This window comes from Panulirus ornatus, chromosome 11 (genome assembly GCF_036320965.1).
Source record: "Panulirus ornatus isolate Po-2019 chromosome 11, ASM3632096v1, whole genome shotgun sequence".
In the NCBI taxonomy this organism is placed as follows: Eukaryota; Metazoa; Arthropoda; class Malacostraca; order Decapoda; family Palinuridae; genus Panulirus; species Panulirus ornatus.
The window spans coordinates 20,219,436-20,244,049 of NC_092234.1; the positions used below are offsets into that span (position 1 = coordinate 20,219,436).

A 24,614-nucleotide genomic window follows, 5' to 3' on the forward strand; every position below is an offset into this window, starting at 1 on the left:
CTTCACCCTCTCAATCAACACCCTCCCACATAATTTACCAGGAATACTCAACAAACTTATACCTCTGTAATTTGAGCACTCACTCTTATCCCCTTTGCCTTTGTACAATGGCACTATGCACGCATTCCGCCAATCCTCAGGCACCTCACCATGAGTCATACATACATTAAATAACCTTACCAACCAGTCAACAATACAGTCATCATATATATATATATATATATATATATATATATATATATATATATATATATATATATATATATATATGTATCCCTGGGGATATTGGAGAGGAATACTTCCCACACATTCCCATGTGTCATAGATGGCAAGTAAAGGGGGCAGGAGTGGGATGCTAGAAACCTTCCCCTCCATGTATTTTAACTTTCTAAAAGGGGAAACAGAAGGAGTCACACGGGGAGTGCTCATCCTCCTCGAAGGCTCAGATTTGGGTGTCTAAATGTGTGTGGATGTAACCAAGGTGAGAAAAAAAGGAGAGATAGGTAATGTGTTTGAGGAAAGGAACCTGGTATACCACATCGTTCCAATTCACTCTATTTCTTGCACACTTTTCTTCCTACTGCATGTTCAGGCCCTGATCAGTCAAAATCTTTTTCACTCCATCTTTCCACCTCCAATTTAGTTTCCCACTTCTCTTTCTCTCCACCTCTGACACATATATCCTCTTTGTCAATCTTTCCTCACTCATTCTCTCCATGTGCAGAGCCCTATGTTTATATGGTACTTGTAGTTGTTCTTATTGATTGTGAATGTATGTGAATAGGTCATGTCTTTTGTTACCCTTGTTAAGATGTTAAATCCTCAAGCCAAGGTACAGAAGCCCACTCTCGTATTGTTGAAGTAGTAAGAGTAGTTTTAAAGCCAGTAATCACTTTTTATGGTCCATTTATGTACTTTGTGATGTAGTTCACACACATGTAATAAAAGATAATCTGGCTGACAGCAAAAGCAAACCTTCTCTCATCATATGAAAATGTTGAAGAATCAGACTGTAGAGGAGTATTGAATGTTATAATTGTTGATAACTCCGTTCCCATATATGTGGACAGATAAAGTATCTATAGGAATCTTTTGTGGAAATTATTTTAGCAGAAATAGAGTCTCCTGTTTCAGTCATGATGGTTAGGAGAGAGCAGGGAATTCATACCCTGTAAATAGATATGTGATTATCACTTGATTCCTTATCACTGTTTACTATGAAACTATGATTTACTGAAATAGTAAGTCTGATTCAGAAAATTTGGGCATTTGTACCCTTTTGCCAGCTTATGGGGTTGGAATCCCATTTCTGTAAAATTGCTTTCCATGAAAGATACATGGCCTACCTTTACTGGTAACAGGAATAATGATAATAGAAGCTTTTTTTCACACTTGTTCACCTTTTCCCACTGTGGTGAGGTAGTGTCTCAAACAGATGACAGCCTTAAAGGAAAATACCCCCTCTTGGCACCTTCCTCTTCTTGCTTTTGGAAAGTGGTAATACAAGAGGATTTGTAGGACCCTTACTTTCATTCCTCTTTGTCACCTTCTACAGTAGATAGGAGATTTGTAGGTAGCCTTCTCCCTCATCCCCAGGAAAAGATAGATTTATTAATTACTTAGATTTATTAATTACTTTTATTATTCAGAAAAGGGGTGACTGTGTTGTTGATTATTTTTGGAGCATGGTGAAATGTATATTCCCATTTTATAAAGGTGTATGTTCAAATTACATGGGTATAAGTTTGTTAGTGTACCTGGTAAGTTTTATGGGATGCTGGTGATTGATAGGGTGGTGGTACTCACAGATTATGAGATGGGAGGAACAACATGGTTTCAGGAGGTAGAGGATGTGTGAATAAAGTGTTTGCTCTGAAAAATGTGAGAAATACTAAAGAGAAGTGGAAGGATTTATAATTGCTTTTATGGATGTAGAGAAAGCCTGAGGTAAGGTTGATGGAGATTCCTTGTGGAGGGTTTTAAATGGTGTGGGAGGATAGCTATTAGAAGCAGTGAAGAGATTTTACCAAGATTGTAAGGCATATTTGTAAATTGGTAGAAAGTAGGATGAGTAGTTCCAGGTGAATGTGGGTCTGCAGCAGTTATGTATGATGTCACCATAGCTGTTCAGTCTGTTTATGGATGGGATGGTGAGGCAAGTGAATGCTAAGGTTTTTGGGGAGAGGGGTAGTTTGCAGTCTGGCCAGGGTGGGGATTCCTGGGAGTTGTCAGATATTGTTTGCTGGTAGCAGATTTGAGTGAGAAATGGCAGAGTGTGTGAAAGAAGAAAGTTTAGTTGAATTGTAGATAAAAGAAAGGTTATTAGGTTTAGCACCAGAACAAGACAGAGTAGTAAGGGAGTGAGTTTGATGATGAAATTTGTAGAAAGTGAAGCGTTTTATATACATGGGAGTGGAAAGTGCAGAAAATGGAAGCATGGAGCTGAAGTGAGTCATAAGGTGGGTGAATGGGTGAAGGTACTGGCAGCATTGAGGAATGTATAGAAAGAGTGGTCACTATTTGGGAAGATGAAGATATGACCGTTTGAAGGTATAGTTGTCTGACATTGTTGTATGATTGCGAGGCATAGGCTGTGGATGAGAATGTATTGAAGTGGGAAATGTGCTGGAAATTAGATATTTGAGGACAATATGTGGTGTTAGGAGGGCTGATTGAGCAAAAACTGAAAGGATAAGAGAGAAATGTTGTAATAAGAATAATATGATTGAGGAAGCTGAAGAGGCTGTGATGAAGTGGTTTAGACATGTGGAGAAGTTGACAAAGATGGTTTTTTTTTTTTTCCGCCATCTCCCGCATTTGCGAGGTAGCGCAAGGAAACAGAAGAAAGAAATGGCCCAACCCACCCCCACACACATGTATATACACACACGTCCACACACGCTAATATGCATACCTATACATCTCAATGTACACATATATATACACACACAGACACATACATATATACCCATGCACACAATTCACACTGTCTGCCTTTATTCATTCCCATCGCCACCCCGCCACACATGGAATACCATCCCCCTCCCCCCTCATGTGTGCGAGGTAGCGCTAGGAAAAGATAACAAAGGCCCCATTCGTTCACACTCAGTCTCTAGCTGTCATGCAATAATGCCCGAAACCGCAGCTCCCTTTCCACATCCAGGCCCCACACAACTTTCCATGGTTTACCCCAGATGCTTCACATGCCCTGATTCAATCCACTGACAGCACGTCAACCCCGCTATACCACATCGATCCAATTCACTCTATTCCTTGCCCGCCTTTCACCCTCCTGCATGTTCAGGCCCCGATAACTCAAAATCTTTTTCACTCCATCTTTCCACCTCCAATTTGGTCTCCCACTTCTCCTCGTTCCCTCCACCTCCGACACATATATCCTCTTGGTCAATCTTTCCTCACTTATTCTCTCCATGTGCCCAAACCATTTCAAAACACCCTCTTCTGCTCTCTCAACCATGCTCTTTTTATTTCCGTACATCTCTCTTACCCTTACATTACTTACTCGATCAAACCACCTCACACCACACATTGTCCTCAAACATCTCATTTCCAGCACATCCACCCTCCTGCGCACAACTCTATCCATAGCCCACGCCTCGCAACCATACAACATTGTTGGAACCACTATTCCTTCAAACATACCCATTTTTGCTTTCCGAGATAATGTTCTCGACTTCCACACATTCTTCAATGCTCCCAGGATTTTCGCCCCCTCCCTATGATCCACTTCCGCTTCCATGGTTCCATCCGCTGCCAGATCCACTCCCAGATATCTAAAACACTTTACTTCCTCCAGTTTTTCTCCATTCAAACTTACCTCCCAATTGACTTGACCCTCAACCCTACTGTACCTAATAACCTTGCTCTTATTCACATTTACTCTTAACTTTCTTCTTTCACACACTTTACCAAACTCAGTCACCAGCTTCTGCAGTTTCTCACATGAATCAGCCAACAGCGCTGTATCATGAGCGAACAACAACTGACTCACTTCCCAAGCTCTCTCATCCACAACAGACTTCATACTTGCCCCTCTTTCCAAAACTTTTGCATTCACCTCCTTAACAACCCCATCCATAAACAAATTAAACAACCATAGAGACATCACACATCCCTGCCGCAAACCTACATTCACTGAGAACCAATCACTTTCCTCTCTTCCTACACGTACACATGCCTTACATCATCGATAAAACCTTTTCACTGCTTCTAACAACTTGCCTCCCACACCATATATTCTTAATACCTTCCACAGAGCATCTCTATCAACTCTATCATATGCCTTCTCCAGATCCATAAATGCTACATACAAACCCATTTGCTTTGCTAAGTATTTCTCACATACATCCTTCAGAGCAAACACCTGATCCTCACATCCTCTACCACTTCTGAAACCACACTGCTCTTCCCCAATCTGATGCTCTGTACATGCCTTCACCCTCTCAATCAATACCCTCCCATATAATTTACCAGGAATACTCAACAAACTTATACCTCTGTAATGATATATATGTCAAAATTGGAGGGAGAAGAATGGGTAGACTAAATTGGAGTGGAAAAGGTTTTAAGCGCTTGGGGCCTGAAGATGCTTAGGGTTTAAGACTTCATAGGATAGATTGAACTGGAGCAATGTGTTATACGTGGGATGAAATGCTTTGGATAGTCTGAACCAGGACGTTTGAAGTGGCTTGGGAAAACCACAGAAAAGTTTATGGTGCCGGGTCGTTGGAAGGGGGCTGTGGTTTTGATGCCTTACTGATGACAAATAGCGAATGGGTGTGAGCTAATGAGGCCTTTTCTTTAACTGGTATTGGCACTGCCTCACTAACTCAGGAAATGGCAAACAAGTGTACAAAAATGCTTTATGAGGTAACCATGTTAGCCAGTGTCATAAACCTGTCAAAAGTAGACCAGGTATGCTGATTTTACAACAAACAACCAGAAGATTTCCTCTGTATTGTTAGTTTATCTGGTTTTCTGGGTGCTGTAACTCTGTTTACATTTGCAGATTAGTTGATATGCTCATTCTTACTGTAATCAGTTAACCAGTGGCCCAGGAATAGTTTTTAAGCTGTAATGGTTATTCATTTTTCCAGAATTTTGGTGAAAGCAAGGAATTCTGTTTGTACATTTTTTTCTTGCAGAATATTTTGATGTATTTTAGTATCCGCAGTATTTCTTGTCAGTAAAGTTGATTACTGACTAGTCAAGGTAATTGCACCCAGTTTAAATTTTTTTCATGGGGAAAATGTTTTAAAAATATGTAAATAGATAATTATGCAGTAGGTAATTAGGTTTAAGTTTATATAGTGAAGATATTTTTGACATTTGTCACATGAAATGTATATTTTGATATTTATTTTTGTAGGGTGCTTAGTTGATGCTGAAGATATAATCTGTGAAATGCTGATGTAATGATTATTTACCAAATGATAATACTCATTCAGGTAATAACACAAATGGTGTGAAAATTCTCTTGGCCGTGTACATTAATTTTATCTTTTGTTTATGGCTTTTGTAACGAGTTTTGTTTAATGTTTGCCCAGAAGGTGATTTTGAATCCTGGAAAACTTTTGGAGGGCCTAGTTTTTTATTGCTATCATGTTCATTCTTCCTCTGTTCAAAAGACAAAACTGTCTAGTCTAAATTGCTTTGGTATTGACTTTTATACAGTGAAGTAGTAGAATTATATTGTATTATTTTCCTGCCTTCAGGTTGGCGAACCTACAGATATTTGAAACTGGTTTATGATTATATTTTCATCAGCCATCTTGCTCCAGATATAAGAAATGGTTAGTTGTATGTAATTACACAGTTATTTCTATGATGTCTAAGCTATGCAAACTTAGATGCTGGTAAAAGAACTAAGATGGAATATTGAATTGTCTAAAAACTGCTGTAGTCTTATTCTCTTTGTCTATTTTTCTCTTTTTCCTCTAATAATCAACTGGATTCCACATAAAATTGGTAAGTGTAGAACTCAGATTTTAAATTAGGCAAGTTTATTAATTACTGAACATTATGCAGGAGCATTAGATAGTAGTTGTTTGGAACTTTAGGTGGAAGTAGTCAGTAGAAACATTATAGGAGCCTCTGGAAATTGTGTTAGAATTGACCTCTGTTCCTGTGGCCTGTTAAGGGTGAAGTACTAAGGGCTAAAAAGGGGCACTAGAGTTCACCAGTTATGTATATTTTTGCCTGGCCACTTCCTTCAGGAAGTTCTTAGAATGGACATCAGAGATGTATTTTCTAAAATTTCTTGTGTCTTGATTATCTTTCATTGATGGAGTGTATGCATGTACTGTATGATTAAAGAAAATACATTTCATCAGATTTTATACCTTGATGCAGTTGGTGCCAGGTCTCTTCAAGACCTTCACATAGGTAGTATGTAAAACACCTTACCTTTCAGTATAATGAGGATAACAAGACTTAAAGAGTAGATAGAAATGTAGAAACTACAGAGAACTTAGCAATTTCTATGGTAACTTAGATTTGGAATTGAAGTTCTATTGCCAGGAACCTGGGTATTGTGGTGAAAGGTTTTCTGAAATTTACAGTGAAGGAGTAGGAACATAAGTACCTCTAGCTTCAAATATACCGGGAAGATTAAGTAAAAGGAAGAACTGATTCTGTAAAAGTTGTCAAAAATCAAAAGGAACTCCGAGATGTGATGCTTCAAAGATGGAGGTAGCACACTAGTCAGTCAGTATTTGTCAGGTATAAGAAAGCAAGGAACAAGTATAGCAGGATTAGAAAAGACAAACAAATGAATTCAGAAAAGAATATTATGGACAAGTCAGAAGATGCAAAACTTTTCATAATTTTTTTTTTTTTTTTTTTTTTGCTTTGTCGCTGTCTCCCGCGTTTGCGAGGTAGCGCAAGGAAACAGACAAAAGAAATGGCCCAACCCACCCCCATACACATGTATATACATACGTCCACACACGCAAATATACATACCTACACAGCTTTCCATGGTTTACCCCAGACGCTTCACATGCCCTGATTCAATCCACTGACAGCACGTCAACCCCGGTATACCACATCGATCCAATTCACTCTATTCCTTGCCCTCCTTTCACCCTCCTGCATGTTGAGGCCCCGATCACACAAAATCTTTTTCACTCCATCTTTCCACCTCCAATTTGGTCTCCCACTTCTCCTCGTTCCCTCCACCTCTGACACATATATCCTCTTGGTCAATCTTTCCTCACTCATTCTCTCAATGTGCCCAAACCATTTCAAAACACCCTCTTCTGCTCTCTCAACCACGCTCTTTTTATTTCCACACATCTCTCTTACCCTTACGTTACTTACTCGATCAAACCACCTCACACCACACATTGGCCTCAAACATCTCATTTCCAGCACATCCACCCTCTTGCGCACAACTCTATCCATAGCCCACGCCTCGCACCCATGCAACATTGTTGGAACCACCATTCCTTCAAACATACCCATTTTTGCTTTCCGAGATAATGTTCTCGACTTCCACACATTCTTCAAGGCTCCCAGGATTTTCGCCCCCTCCCCCACCCTATGATCCACTTCCGCTTCCATGGTTCCATCCGCTGCCAGATCCACTCCCAGATATCTAAAACACTTTACTTCCTCCAGTTTTTCTCGATTCAAACATACCTCCCAACTGACTTTCTTAAATTTGTCTGTAGTAAATGGTCAGTTAGAGACCTAGTCAGGCTTAGGAATTCAGAGGGAAGAGTTGTAGAGAATGATGTAAGGATATGTAAAGAACGTATATGAAAGTTCAAATGTGTTTTCACAATGGAATGTGCTATAGCCCCAACACTAATGAGATGGAATGAACAATTTTTAGAATACTAAAGGGTCTTGACCCATACAAAGCTTATGGGCCTGATGAATTCTCACCATGTGTGCTAAAGATGTGTACAGATACTCTTGACAGAATTTTTAAAAATACTGTTAAGATGGCACTGGAGAAAGGTCAAGTCCCAAGGGAGTGGAAAAGGGCAAATGTCTTGCCTATCTAAAAAAAAGTTGACCAGAAAGAGGCATCAAACTATAGACTGATCCCACTCACAAGTTTGGTCTGTAAGATACTGGAAATTTACTGCTGATATGAAATTACCTCAGAGAGAAATTTTTATAAGGAAAGAAGGACTTGCATAAGAATCCTCTTAAATTTCTAAGAGGGAACTCACGAATGGACAAGGCTTCTTGGTGGATTGTTTGAACTGCCAAAAAATATTGATAATGTAATGCATGAAAGGCTGATGAAGAAACATGTCAGAGGAGTGCTGCATTAATTGCGTCCTCAGTCAATCTCTTCTATTCATTCGCCACTCATTCTATAAATGTACATATTTACATTTTTTTGACAAGTTTGTTGCCAAATTTCATGTTATGTCCTCTGGCTGCTCTATCCCTACATCTCTTCAGTGTTCATGTCTTCGGTCTGTTTTAACCTTAAAGGTTAAAATTAGGTCACCCCTCTCCTAATTTTGATACCATCTTTGTTGCCTTTGCCTGGACCATCTCTTTTAGCTATATTTACTTCTTAAGGTGTGGTGACCAAACTTAAGAAGCATCTTAGTTTAGGCTTTATGTAGGATATGAACATCTTGCTTCTTTCTTTTTCTTTCTTTCAAACTATTCGCCATTTCCCGCATTAGCGAGGTAGCGTTAAGAACAGAGGAGTGGGCCTTTGAGGGAATACCCTCACCTGGCCCAATTCTCTGTTCCTTCTTTTGGAAAATTAAAAAAAAACGAGAGGGGAGGATTTCCAGCCCCCCGCTCCCTCCCCTTTTAGTCACCTTCTATGACATGCAGGGAATACGTGGGAAGTATTCTATCTCCCCTATCCCCAGGGAACACACACATACACACACACACACACACACACACACACACATATATATATATATTTTTATTATTTTTTTTATTATACTTTGTCGCTGTCTCCCGCGTTTGCGAGGTAGCGCAAGGAAACAGACGAAAGAAATGGCCCAACCCACCCCCATACACATGTATATACATACGTCCACACACGCAAATATACATACCTACACAGCTTTCCATGGTTTACCCCAGACGCTTCACATGCCTTGATTCAATCCACTGACAGCACGTCAACCCCGGTATACCACATCGCTCCAATTCACTCTATTCCTTGCCCTCCTTTCACCCTCCTGCATGTTCAGGCCCCGATCACACAAAATCTTTTTCACTCCATCTTTCCACCTCCAATTTGGTCTCCCTCTTCTCCTCGTTCCCTCCACCTCCGACACATATATCCTCTTGGTCAATCTTTCCTCACTCATTCTCTCCATGTGCCCAAACCATTTCAAAACACCCTCTTCTGCTCTCTCAACCACGCTCTTTTTATTTCCACACATCTCTCTTACCCTTACGTTACTCACTCGATCAAACCACCTCACACCACACATTGTCCTCAAACATCTCATTTCCAGCACCTCCATCCTCCTGCGCACAACTCTATCCATAGCCCACGCCTCGCAACCATGCAACATTGTTGGAACCACTATTCCTTCAAACATACCCATTTTTGCTTTCCGAGATAATGTTCTCGACTTCCACACATTCTTCAAGGCCCCCAGAATTTTCGCCCCCTCCCCCACCCTATGATCCACTTCCGCTTCCATGGTTCCATCCGCTGCCAGATCCACTCCCAGATATCTAAAACACTTCACTTCCTCCAGTTTTTCTCCATTCAAACTCACCTCCCAATTGACTTGACCCTCAACCCTACTGTACCTAATAACCTTGCTCTTATTCACATTCACTCTTAACTTTCTTCTTCCACACACTTTACCAAACTCAGTCACCAGCTTCTGCAGTTTCTCACATGAATCAGCCACCAGCGCTGTATCATCAGCGAACAACAACTGACTCACTTCCCAAGCTCTCTCATCCCCAACAGACTTCATACTTGCCCCTCTTTCCAAAACTCTTGCATTTACCTCCCTAACAACCCCATCCATAAACAAATTAAACAACCATGGAGACATCACACACCCCTGCCGCAAACCTACATTCACTGAGAACCAATCACTTTCCTCTCTTCCTACACGTACACATGCCTTACATCCTCGATAAAAGCTTTTCACTGCTTCTAACAACTTGCCTCCCACACCATATATTCTTAATACCTTCCACAGAGCATCTCTATCAACTCTATCATATGCCTTCTCCAGATCCATAAATGCTACATACAAATCCATTTGCTTTTCTAAGTATTTCTCACATACATTCTTCAAAGCAAACACCTGATCCACACATCCTCTACCACTTCTGAAACCACACTGCTCTTCCCCAATCTGATGCTCTGTACATGCCTTCACCCTCTCAATCAATACCCTCCCATATAATTTACCAGGAATACTCAACAAACTTATAACTCTGTAATTTGAGCACTCACTCTTATCCCCTTTGCCTTGTACAATGGCACTATGCACGCATTCCGCCAATCCTCAGGCACCTCACCATGAGTCATACATACATTAAATAACCTTACCAACCAGTCAACAATACAGTCACCACCTTTTTTAATAAATTCCACTGCAATACCATCCAAACCTGCTGCCTTGCCGGCTTTCATCTTCCGCAAAGCTTTCACTACCTCTTCTCTGTTTACCAAATCATTTTCCCTAACCCTCTCACTTTGCACACCACCTCGACCAAAACACCCTATATCTGCCACTCTATCATCAAACACATTCAACAAACCTTCAAAATACTCACTCCATCTCCTTCTCACATCACCACTACTTGTTATCACCTCCCCATTTGCGCCCTTCACTGAAGTTCCCATTTGCTCCCTTGTCTTACGCACTTTATTTACCTCCTTCCAGAACATCTTTTTATTCTCCCTAAAATTTAATGATACTCTCTCACCCCAACTCTCATTTGCCCTTTTTTTCACCTCTTGCACCTTTCTCTTGACCTCCTGTCTCTTTCTTTTATACATCTCCCACTCAATTGCATTTTTTCCTTGCAAAAATCGTCCAAATGCCTCTCTCTTCTCTTTCACTAATACTCTTACTTCTTCATCCCACCACTCACTACCCTTTCTAATCAACCCACCTCCCACTCTTCTCATGCCACAAGCATCTTTTGTGCAATCCATCACTGATTCCCTAAATACATCCCATTCCTCCCCCACTCCCCTTACTTCCATTGTTCTCACCTTTTTCCATTCTGTACTCAGTCTCTCCTGGTACTTCCTCACACAGGTCTCCTTCCCAAGCTCACTTACTCTCACCACCCTCTTCACCCCAACATTCACTCTTCTTTTCTGAATACCCATACAAATCTTCACCTTAGCCAATGATCAGACATCCCTCCAGTTGCACCTCTCAGCACATTAACATCCGAAAGTCTCTCTTTCGCACGCCTGTCAATTAACACGTAATCCAATAACGCTCTCTGGCCATCTCTCCTACTTACATAAGTATACTTATGTATATCTCGCTTTTTAAACCAGGTATTCCCAATCATCAGTCCTTTTTCAGCACATAAATCTACAAGCTCTTCACCATTTCCATTTACAACACTGAACACCCCATGTATACCAATTATTCCCTCAACTGCCACATTACTCACCTTTGCATTCAAAGGTGAGTATATATATATATATATATATATATATATATATATATATATATATATATATATATATATATATGTATATATCTTTTCTTTCATACTATTCGCCATTTCCCGCGTTAGCGAGGTAGCGTTAAGAACAGAGGACTGGGCCTTTGAGGGAATATCCTCATCTGGCCCCCTTCTCTGTTCCTTCTTTGGAAAAATAAAAAAAACGAGAGGGGAGGATTTCCAGCCCCCCGCTCCCTTCCCTTTTAGTCGCCTTCTACGACACGCAGGGAATACGTGGGAAGTATTCTTTCTCCCCTATCCCTATATATATATATATATATATATATATATATATATATATATATATATATATATACACACACTCGACTACATAAAACGTCATTCTTTCTACAATCTTATATTTCGGTGCCAAGTTTTTCATTCATATACTTACGGCTACATTGAACAAGGGGGAAGATTACTCTAAAGTCATGGGGGTCACTAGAGAACACACAGTAACAAACACATTGGGGTAGAATCCTCTTTAGTTTTTTTTTCATCTACATCATTGTGAATTTCGATTTGTCTTTCCGTCTGAGAGAAGTGGAGAGCCAGCCATCATAAGTCGGCGACTCCCGCGTTGTACAGTGTAACTGATTCACCGGAAGGGGAACTGAAAAGTCCATGTTTATTGTGCATTTGGCATTTCTCACGAAAAACAGAGAAGTATCTGCGAAATCGTATTTTGGAAAGCAACACTGCATCTGCTCTGTGTTAGGTGCATCTGCGGTAGGAAGGAACATACTATATAGGAGAAGTCCTTCATTCTCCCTCTCATATGAAACGACGCTGCTGTTACATGTTAAGTTCCCAGCCGTGAGAGATCCACCCAGATCACCGTGGAAACAGCAAAGAAAATGAACCTTCAATAACAATAGTCAGTCAAAAGGGTTTAGTTAGAACGCCTCCTTGCCTACAGTTCCGTGAGTTGTCATGTGTTAAGTCTCACCCATGGGATAGGGGTGGAGAACATTGTGGTAGGCACTGTGGGTGAGTGCTAAACCTTTGTGGGTGAGTGAGGAAACATCTTGCTAAATATGATTATATCTTTGTCCATATACTTGAATGCTGCATTGATATTTGCCAGAAAACAATTTGTCTCCTTTAGTGTTCTCTTGACGTGGGACTCCAGTGACAGGCTAGGTATGATTTTGACTCCCAAGTCCTTCTCACACACAAAATCCTTATTTCCTTCAATATAATAATCATATTGAGGCCTTCTTTCACTGTGACCCATCCTCATTGCTTTACATTTGCCTGGGTTGAATTTCATCAACCATATATCAGGCAAACTTTGGTAGCTGATGCAATTCTTCTCACTTTTCACTTCTCGTAATATTTGCATCATATGCAAAGGTATTCAGGTAGGAGGCCATACCTTCAGACAAATCATTCATTTAGATCAAGGAGAATAACAGTCCCAAAGCAGAACACTGAGGTGATTGATGGCCAGAAGGTCTAGACGCCTATCTTTTGCAGATGATGCAATGGTCATGAGTTGATTGAAAATTATGGAGGATTGCATCAACTTACAGACTGCAAAGTTGGTCTGATACATAGTTTATGAAATTCAACCCAGTTGATGTAAAGTAATGAGGATAGGAAAGTTAAAGAAGGCCTCAGTATGGAAATAAGCTGCAAGGATCTATGTGTGAGAGAGACTTAGGAGTTGACAACATTCCTAACCTATTACCAGAATAATAAAAGGGGACAGACTGTCATCTGTGAAATAGTAGAATATCTTTCAAGTGCAGTACATGGACTAGGAAATATTCAGCAAGCTGTTCACATCCTGTGCAAGGCCAAAACTAGATTAAGGTGCTAAGTTTGGTAACCATACCTAAAAAAGCAGAGCTGCCAACCATTGTTTTTGCCGTATTATTTATTTATATATTTTTTATTTTTTTGAGATAAATACAGCATACAATATCCTTAGTAAAATATTTTTTTGAAATTCTGGTCATATCTCCATGTACAGTGTGTGTAATATATGGGAAGTTCACAGGGGTGCACTGTTCAATTTATAGTGTACATTTTCATCATGCACACATCTATTAATGTTGCGTATGACTGCACAAATTGTTGCACTTTAGTCCTACTCCTAGATCAGGCCCTCCTGAGGCTTTAGAAAGTTGTGCAAAATTATCATATGTAGAAGTGGATAAGAAATCACTAGTTCCCTTCTGTCTATTGCTGTTCTTCAAAGTAGTAAAATTTAATTTAGTAAGATTTTCTAGCAATGATATGAAGAGTAACAACAAATATTTTGCAAGAAAAATCAAATCCTCAGCATGTAAGTTACAGCATCACATGAATTCATTTGGGTCTCGCCCATTAATTAATGGGGATAAAATGAACCTCTATGTATAAACCTGATCCTTTCCTGCAAAATTTAGTGCAGCTTGTCTCTAACAAACTAGTGAAAATGTTCATAATACCATTGTAAATGCCATATCATGTCTATGTAAAACATTAAAAAGTGATATAATAAGGAAAATCAGTTAGACGGTGATTACAAAAGGCTGTATTGTATGTTCCTCCTTAAAACCATGCCTTTATTCAACAAACTCAATCTTGAGCTACAAGAAGAAGCACCATGTTTTACATAAGTCACAGGTCTTCTTACAAGAGATACTGCTCCGCTTTGTGAAGTCCTCAGTGATTGCAAATTCTCCATCACCTGAACATTGCAGTTATAGGGAAAAGTGCAATCAACGACCAGATGAGGATCCCATTTTGGGGAATGATGTCATGAACTTTCCCACAGCAATAGCGTTCTCATCAAAACGGGAAGAATTCTTCACATCAGTCAGGATGTTTCAGAATGCAAGTGTTGCAAACCCAAGGAAGAGAATAGATGCAAAGTTGGCATTAGTTGTCTGCTCTGTGAAGAAATTCTTGAACTTGAATTTGCTCACTACCAGGTAGACCAGCTTGAATGTGTATGTCTTGACCAAAGAGCTGATGAGTTGTAGGTAGCCATTTCACAATTAAGAGACGTCGTCTTATAATGAAAAGTATGTACATCTTCCCAGAATCATGTTTGCTATCCTGTCAGTTGCTGACAGCAGTGCTTAAGATCAGAAAATTTTCAGTCTGGTAAGAAAAATCTCTACTAAATTTTGCCCAAGTCTTGGCACACAAACATCAGATTTCCTCACATAGAAAGTGTATAGGTGTGCTAAGAAATAACAATTGTCATTTAATAAAGTTCAGAGAAAGGCTTCTGGAGAAGTATGAACAGGCAACCACTGCTTATAACAAAAAGCTCTCCAGCCAAGACTGAATATGTGTGGACAAACAGACATTAGAACCTCTGTTGACTTAGTTCCAGGACTGAAAATGAAACGCTGCTGACTAGATACTTTTTTGGTTTTAAAGTGAACAGTTGTGAACTATCTACATGTAGATAAATGAATGGAGATATTAGCACGAGCACAGAACATCACAATTTCCTGTATTGAAAGTGCAGTCTGTATTGCACGTAGTTGTAAGTTTCATTTTTTTTACTCGTCTTTTTTATTTATTTATTTATCTTTTATACAAGGTTGGCAGCTCTGAAAAAGAACAATGAGGTAACAGAGAAGTTCCAGAGGTGGAACCTGAGATATAGATAGAAAGAGTTATAGGAAAAGTGAGACATCTCGTCTTACATTTTCACACCACGGAAGAGAAAAGAGTGAAGGATAGTTGTGAACTATCTACATGTAGATAAATGAATGGAGATATTAGCACGAGCACAGAACATCACAATTTCCTGTATTGAAAGTGCAGTCTGTATTGCACGTAGTTGTAAGTTTCATTTTTTTTACTCGTCTTTTTTATTTATTTATTTATCTTTTATACAAGGTTGGCAGCTCTGAAAAAGAACAATGAGGTAACAGAGAAGTTCCAGAGGTGGAACCTGAGATATAGATAGAAAGAGTTATAGGAAAAGTGAGACATCTCGTCTTACATTTTCACACCACGGAAGAGAAAAGAGTGAAGGATAAATCTGATCACAACATTTTTAAGTTCTCAAACCAGCATGATGATGTAGACATTGAATAGCTCCTTGAAAGGTGCAGGGATAGAACAACCAAAAGCTATAACATGAAATTAAGCAAGAAACTTGTTAGTAAGGATTGAAAAAAGTGCTTTTATGATGTAAGAATAGTGGATTATTGGAATAAACTCAGTTATAAGTTAGTGAATATGGACAGCATACAGAAATGTGAAAAGTTGGATGATTGTAGAGGAAATTAAAGGAGTGGGGCCTCATGACTGTAAAACTCCTTGTACTGTACAAATAGGTAACTGCATGTGATTCTTGACTGGAATCAACTACAGAAACCTCAAGTATTGAGCAGGAGATGGAAAGTGACTGCATTAATGGGGCTAATGAAGCATGTTTAATTTTATGCAAAGATTTCTTCGTGGAAATGAAATATAGTAGTTAAGAAGCAAGATTGAGATGTTATGCCACCACTGGTCAGGGTAACCAAGGCCAGTGTCTCCAATGATTTCTCTATTTTCTACATCTTTACATGATTATTTCCCCAGATAACAAATTTGGCCACAGTGCTACAGAAAATTCTGAAATGAACTCACAGCATGCAGATTAAAACAGCAGATTGAAAGCAATTTTTTTTTTCTAAATATAAAGAAAAAAAGTGATAAGATAACTTTGTAATGGAAACTAGCTGAAGGAAAGTACTCCAGCAACTTTCTGGTTTCAAATGTACATGGTTATCTGCCCAGTGAATAGGGTTGGTTACCATTTTTGTAGAATGGTTAGTCATGTCATGCAGCTCTCATCCTTCATTTCAGATTTTCAGTACCTTCCAATCCACTCTTTCATGTGACTTTTTTTTAGGGGATGATGCATATATCTTTTTGTTGTACACTTTAATGCTGCTATCTTCACAGAAAAGATTTTCTGTATGTATTGCCTGCATTCTACCATTTCTAAAACCCTTAACCTTCATTGTTATCTTCTTCACCTCCTTAACATATCTCCCTTATACTTTCCCTGATATGGTCAGTTTGTTGATTCTCCTATATCTCTTACACTCCTTTGACCAAAGGCACCGTCATAGCTCCTGTCCAGTTATCTAGCACTCTGTATTTTTTATTTTACTAAAAATACACTCCTTTTTGTGCATTCATTGTCATCATGTTACTTCTGTTCTGCTGTCTTTCTGCTCTTATCTTGTATATTTTGAGCTTTTCTGTTATCAACATCCTTGTAATGCATTTATTTATCCGTGGATAATGTCCTCTTCCAAAATTTATCTTTTCCTTCTTTGCATTGCCATGCATGACACTGCTGCCTCACTACCATCCTGTGCTGCCATGAGCTCTTTATAATATTCCTTCTGTTGATTTTGGCAGTGGAAGAGGGTGAATTCTCATGATACTCTATTTTTGCATGAAAAGAAGTTGTAACTTACAGTAAGCAAGTGCTCTCTCAGGTGCTCTGAGGTGAGAGAAAGCGCAAAACAATGGAGAAGTTAGGAAAATTATTACATAGGTTAAGAAACTTAAGTTTTTATCGAGGATGTAAGGCATGTTTATGAGTAGGAAGAGAGGAAAGTGATTGGTTCCCAGTGAATGTCGGTTTGCGGCAGATATGCGTGGTCTCCATGGTTGTTTAATTTGTTTATGGATGAGGTTATTAGAGAGGTGAATACAAGAGTTTTGGAGAGGGGCAAGTACGCAGTCTGTTGTGGATGAGAAGGCTTGGGAAGTGAGTCAGTTGTTTTTCACTGATGATACAGCGCTGGTGGCTGATTTGGGTGAGAAACTACAGAAGCTGGTGACTGAGTTTGGTAAAGTGTGTGAAAGAAGAAAGGTGAGAGTAAATGTGAATAAGAGCAAGGTTATTAGTTACAGTAGGGTTGAGGGACAAGTCAATTGGGAGGTAAGTTTGAATGGAGAAAAACTGGAGGAAGTGAAGTGTTTTAGATATCTGGGAGTGGATTTGGCAGCGGATGAAACCATGGAAGCAGAAGTGAGTCACAGGGTGGGGGAGGGAGTGAAAGTTCTGGGAGCATTGAAAAATGTGTGGAAGGTGAGAACATAGTCTCGTAAAACAAAAATGGATATGTTTGAAGGAATAGTGGTTCCAACAATGTTATATGGTTGAGAGGCGTGGGTTAAAGATAGGGTTGTGCGGAGGAGGTTGGATGTGTTGGAAATGAAATGTTTGAGGACATTATGTGCTATGAGATGGTTTGATCGAGTAAGTAATGAAAGGGTAAAAGAGATGTGTGGTGATATAAAGAGTGTGGTTGAGAGAGCAGAAGAGGGTGTATTGAAATGGTTTGGTCACATGGAGAGAATGAGTGAGGAAGGATTGACAAAAGAGGATATATGTGTCAGAGGTGAAGGGAACGAGGAGAAGTGGGAGACCAAATTGGAGATGGAAGGATGGAGTGAAAAAGATTTTGAGCGATTGGGGTCTGAACATGCAGGAGGGTGAAAGGCGTGCAAGGAGTTGAGTGAATTGGAACTATGTGGTATACCGGGGTCGATTTGCTGTCAATAGATTGAACCAGGGAATGTGAAGCGTCTGGGGTAAACCATGGAAAGTTTTGTGGAAAGGGAGCTGTGGTTTCGGTGCATTATACATGACAGCTAGAGACTGAGTGTGAACAAATGTGGCCTTTGATGTCTTTTCCTGGTGCTGCCTCGTGCGCTTGCAGGGGGAGGGGGGTGTTATTTCATGTGTGGCAGGGTGGCAACGCGAATTGAATAAGGGTAGACTATGAATTATGTATATGTGTATATATGTTTATGTCTGTGTATGTATATATATATGTATATGTTGAAATGTATAGGTATGTTGTATATGTGCATGTGTGGACTTGTATGTGTATGTGGGTGGGTTGGGCCATTCTTTTGTCTGTTTCCTTGCGCTACCTCGCTAATGCGGGAGGCAGCGACAAAGTATAATAAATGAATAATAAAAAGAAACTTAAGGATGAACCAAACACAAAATGGCAGATTCCAATTCCATTGTGAATGAAACTTGATTTTTTTTTTTTTTTTTTGCTTTGTCGCTGTCTCCCGCGTTTGCGAGGTAGCGCAAGGAAACAGACGAAAGAAATGGCCCAACCCACCCCCATACACATGTATATACATACGTCCACACACGCAAAATATACATACCTACACAGCTTTCCATGGTTTACCCCAGACGCTTCACATGCCCCGATTCAATCCACTGACAGCACGTCAACCCCGGTATACCACATCGCTCCAATTCACTCTATTCCTTGCCCTCCTTTCACCCTCCTGCATGTTCAGGCCCCAATCACACAAAATCTTTTTCACTCCATCTTTCCACCTCCAATTTGGTCTCCCTCTTCTCCTCGTTCCCTCCACCTCCGACACATATATCCTCTTGGTCAATCTTTCCTCACTCATTCTCTCCATGTACCCAAACCATTTCAAAACACCCTCTTCTGCTCTCTTGATATATCAGTAAAAAAAAAAGCTAAAGATTATAGAAAGCAGACAGTTTGGTGGGAATGGGAAGAAACTTGAATCTAATTATCAAATGGATGAGTTATCCAAACATTATGTGTGTAGATGAAACTAAACAATGAGGATGTCAACTCACATGGGTGTGCAGTAACAATAAAATAAAAGTTTGAGTGAAACCATATATTTTCAAAAGGTAATGATAATATTTTATTGAAAAATTTCTAACTACCTGTTATTGTATGAGCATCCAAGATCAAATTGACCAGAGACATGTTAATGGATGGGGACCCTAGGTGTGTAAAACCACCACATAGTGTACCAGTAACTAATCATTACATGCACACACTCTGTCTCCGCATTTTAAACCGGAATTCTAATCCATGTGTATTCCTTCACTGGAGGATGCCACAGGCATCTGTGTGTGAGGGTGAAAATGTGAATGATGTTCATTGCGATCGATGAATCAGTTTACTTTGCAAAGGGAATGTTAAAAAAATGCTGATCCACCTCATTTTATAAGACTAATAGGTAGAATATTGAGAATGCCTTCTAGAGGTCTGTGCCAAGGGTGTCACTGGGGAATACAATGTACTATGCCTATCTTCAGTACTTTAATTAGTAGAATTTACAAAGCAGCACTGGAACTCTACATTTCATTCAAGGAATTGAACCGTTTTCTACAAAACTATTTCCTGCAAACAATGGGACACCAAAACAAAGAGTATACTTATATGATTAAGTGATAAAAGATACAATTCTTCAAAAGAAATAATAAGAATTATATTTATCCATCCAAATGTAAATATTCAAAGGAAACATAGAGTAATGTATGGTAGCAGTGTTTCTGCAGTCAGTATACACAAGCTTCATGTCAGGGTATCTGCACTGAACAATTGTGGTCAAAGAGATTTTAAAAAAAAGGCACGGTACACCGATAAAGACCTTTTAAAAGATGAAGTCTCTTTGCAATCTGCTTATCGTTTGGATTTCCTTTTCTGTTTCTTAGACTGTTCCTCGCCTTCTTCCTCAGGCAGGCTTGGGGAATATGCAGGGGAAGTGGGGCTATAACCAGGTGTGCTTGGGCTGTAAGTTGGGGATGTTGGGGAGTATTTAGGGCTGCTCGGGCTATATGTTGGGGAAGTTGGTGAGTATTTAGGGCTGGTAGGACTGTACTGTGGGCTGGAAGGGCTGTATGTTGGTGATGTTGGTGAGTACTTTGGGGATGTTGGAGAGTAGTTTGGGGAGGTTGGAGAGTACTTTGGTGATGTTGGGGAGTAGGATGGGGAGGTTGGAGAGTATGTGGGGCTGGTTGGTGAGTACTTTGGGGAGGTGGGTGAATAGGAGGGTGAACCTGGTGAATAGGTTGGGCTGGTAGGTGAGTAGCTTGGACTTGTGGGTGAGTATTTTGGGGAAGTTGGAGAGTAACTTGGTGAAGCTGGGGAGTACTGTGGAGAGCTGGAGGAGTAGGAAGGACTAGTTGGAGAGTAAGAGGGACTGGTTGGGGAGTAACCTGGAGATGATGGAGAGTAGTTGGGTGCATAACTTGGGGAGGTGGGCGAGTAGGATGGAGATGTTGGTGAGTAGGATGGGGATGTTGGGGAGTAGGAAGGACTGGTTGGGGAGTAGGAGGGAGATGTGGGGCTGTAGCTGGGGGAAGTTGGGGAGTAGGATGGGCTTGTAGGGGAGTAAGATGGTGATGTTGGGGAGTAAGAGGGTGAGGTGGGAGAATATGAGGGAGAGGTAGGTGAATAAGAGGGTGAGGTGGGGGAGTATGATGGAGAGGTAGGAGAGTAGGAAGGTGAGGTTGGGCTGTAGGAGGGTGAGGTGGGGGAATACGATGGACTTGTAGGTGAGTATTGGGGTGAGGTGGGTGAATACTGAGGGCTGGTAGGGCTGTAAGTTGGGGAGGTTGGGGAGTAGCCTGGGGAGGCTGGAGTCATGCTGGGAGATGTGGGTTGGTAGGCTGGGGAAGATGGTGAGTAGGATGGGGATAAGGCACTAGCTGGGCTAGGGAAGTAGGGGCTCATCCCGCCCGGGGAACCTGGGCTGCCTGGCTGTGGAGACAAGCCTGGGGAGTAGCCAGGGGAGAGGCCGAGGGTATCACCCACAGTAGCAGGGGAGAAGGTTGGTCCACCTGGGGTCATGCCACTCCCCACCCCTGACGTCCATCCACTATATGGTGACATAGATGGTGTGGATCCAGAGGCCCATGGGGTCTGGGCTGGTGTCATGCCTGAAGAGGGGGATGCCTCTCCGAATCTAGTCCCGGCCATCATCATAGCACCAGGCATAGGCACCTCCATGCCCAACTTACACTTCTCAATATCTAACACTAGGTCAAAAGAGCCAGTTCCAATCTTGGGCACTTGACCCAGCATGATATTTTCTGACACACCCCGGATAGGGTCCACTTCAGCATGTGACGCTGCCTCCATCAGCACATCAACAGACTCCTCAAAGGAACACTTCATGAGGGCACCCGTATCTTGTCGGTTGATTCCGTGACGAGTGATGGCCATAAGGTGGCCCTTGCTGGTCATGACATCACAGAGCAGGGCCAGGTGTCGGTAGTTAACATACAACCCATAGAACATAAGCACAGCATTAATCTCTTTCTCAATGCACTTCCTGACTGCCTCGATTCCCAACACCTCAAACACCTCAAGGATGTCATTGGAGGAAGTCCTAACTGGGTCAACATTCCTCTCAGAGAGTACTTTCATGAGAGCCGTACCATCTGTCTCCAAGAGCCATTCTGCTATGGCTTTGAACTCCCCCATCTCGTTGATGATAATTCGCTTCTTTTCATCAGTCTGTGGCAGATGCATGTACACCTTGGAGATGGATTCAATGCCTTGCAGCGTCAAGTCATTCAGCATGTTGGCCTCAATACACCGTAAGAAAGCATCGTCCTCCATCTTGTCCACCTGAGAAATCAATACAGGTCAGTTTGATGCCACTCCATCACAGTTCATCTGGCATAACCTGAGACATATGAACACCTGATGCACACTTTCCTTGTGATTGCACTTGATCCACACCATCACAGTGACTATATCTGACACACACCTTCCCTGCAACTTTACCTGACCCCCACCTTCACCATGACTTTATCTGACACAAACCTTCCCTGTGATTGTATCTGACCTACACTCTGCTGTGACTGTATCTGTCACACACCTTTCCTGTACTGTAGCTGACACCTTTCCTGTTATTGTACGTGACACACACACCACTTTGATTATACCTGACACACTTTCCCAGTGACTGTACTTGACACACATCTTCACTGTTACTGTACCTGACACACTTTCCCTCATGACTATTTGACACACACCTTGACTGTAATTGTAATTGACATATACCCTGTGACTATCTAACACACATCTACCCTGTGACTATACCTGAGACACACCTCCCAGGAGTGTAACAATGAAAGTCTCATACAGTGAGGAGCTTCAGTGAGTGTCCTGATTCTACATGTTCACTTTAAAGCTTAATGGCATACAGCATTAGGACACAGATAAATGATCAAGCTAGAAGAATCACAGTTAAGCAAAGATGACACAGTGACCTGCTCCTCTGGCTACAAGAATAGTCAAAAAGAACATACTTATGTACTACAGCTTCTAAACTAAGCTAAAGGAATCTGCCAACCTAATCCAAAGGAACGCTAACCTGCTCCTCAGGCTCATCATTTAACTTGTCATCGCCAACAATGATACGGATCCGAAGCACCAGCTTCTCGGCATTGTCATCATTGAAAATACAGTTGAGGTCATCACCAAACCCTGAGTTGATCTTCTGCGAGATCTGCTCCATTGTCAGCTTCTTATCTGGTGAAGAAACACACATGAGAAAATAGATTAAATTAAGTACTTAAGTTTAGAGCTCATGGATGTAGAGGTTCCCAAGTCGATATTTTTGGGTCTAGACGTATCTGATTCTAGCTAGCTGTCCCTAGGTCTTAAAGTCTTGATGTCCCTTTATTAAAAGATCTCAGTGTAGATGTCCCAGGATCTAGAGGTCTTCAGGCCTAGATGTTTCTGGACCTAGAGGCCTTGAGGTTCCCAAGTTCCTGGATATAGAGGATCCTCGATCTAAAGGTCCCTGAGTCTAGAGGTCCCTAAGTCTAGGGCCCATATTCAAGAACTGTACGACAGGCGGTCAACTTTGCGAAGGTGACAAAGCTTCACATGGTCTTATTCTCTATTTCAAGATCCATAGGATCCGAGATTTCTTTGCTTAAAGCCTCTTAGATACAGATGTTTCATAAGTTCCTTTGTGTTTTCAAGATCCATTGGTCTAGAGGCCCTATAATCTTGGTCTCAGAGCCACCTGTATCCACAGGTCTTTGACAAGGGGTCCTAAGTTTGAGTGGATCCAGAACCTAAAAGTCCCAGGTTAATGGCTTTCTTGGTTTAGATATCACCAAGTCTAGCTAGAGGTCCCAAGGTCTATGGGTCTAGAGGTCCTTGAGTCTACAGGTCAAGATCTGCAGGTCCCAAGTCTACAGGTCTGGTTTTAGAGGTCCTTGAACCTATAGGTCTGCCTCTAGAAGCACTAAGTCTACAGGGTTGGCTTTAGAGGTCTTGAAGCCTACAGCTTTAAAGGGCCTCAAACCAGTAAGTTCTGAAGCTTACAGGTCCGGGTCTGGAGTGTAAGAGTCCAAGTGCAGTGGTTCTTAAGCCTGCAGGTCCAGGTTTAGAGGTCCTCAAGTCAACATGTCCAGGGCTAGACATTTCTTGTTCTGGAAGTACTGGAATCTGTTACAAAACTTAGTTTCTCACTATATCATTTTGCCAACCCTGTAACCTGAAATGAGCTATGGTTTAATTTAAAAAAGTTAGGAAACTCAAGGAAAAATGAGTAGAAACAGCATTATCTCTATCTGTTTATCTAATTTACCATATCTACACCTCTGTCTATCTGTCTTTCCATCCATCTCTCTCATCAATTTTCCCTTTAAATTTCTTTTCCCTCTTTTCTCCTCTTGCTCTTCATCTCTAACATACCTGTCATCTTCTTCCTGTCTAGTTCGATGCGCAAGAGCCAGGGGGAGATTCTGGAGACATCAAAGTCCGGCATTTCGTAGTAGACATTGACGAACTCCTGGTCTTCAGCCACCACAGTGTTTTGAGGGTCAGGATCATAGTAGATGGCAGTGTTGGAGGTCACCTGCCGAGACCAGACATGTATAGTGGTACCAAGCCTTCTAAGGAAGCCATTTCTAGTCAGGCAATACCAGGCCCAATGAGGGATACCAGATTGAGTGTTATAACGGGATTGCTAGAACTGTACCTGTGGAACCAAATCTTGCTGGGAGGGGGAGGATGGGGCCTTGTTGTGGGGGGCAGTGTAGGTCAATGAGTCTTGGGGTGAAGTTCAAAGGTTTGTGAGCTTCACTCGACTTTGTCATGCCCTTGTAGTCTCTTCCGACTGTACCAGGGTCTGAGCCAAGTTAT

General features: G+C 41.1%; 1 protein-coding gene across 1 annotated transcript; it reads right to left on the reverse strand.

The window, feature by feature from the left end:
• Positions 1 to 19,746: 19,746 nt before the first annotated feature.
• On the reverse strand, positions 19,747 to 24,349 carry LOC139751365 (DNA-directed RNA polymerase II subunit RPB1-like). The gene is made up of 3 exons (XM_071666730.1): positions 24,165 to 24,349; positions 22,828 to 22,985; positions 19,747 to 22,076 (listed from the first exon to the last, which is right to left on the reverse strand). The coding sequence occupies exons 1-3, from the start codon at positions 24,235 to 24,237 to the stop codon at positions 20,124 to 20,126; spliced, it is 2,184 nt and encodes a 727-aa protein (XP_071522831.1). The 5' UTR covers positions 24,238 to 24,349; the 3' UTR covers positions 19,747 to 20,123.
• Positions 24,350 to 24,614: the final 265 nt, after the last annotated feature.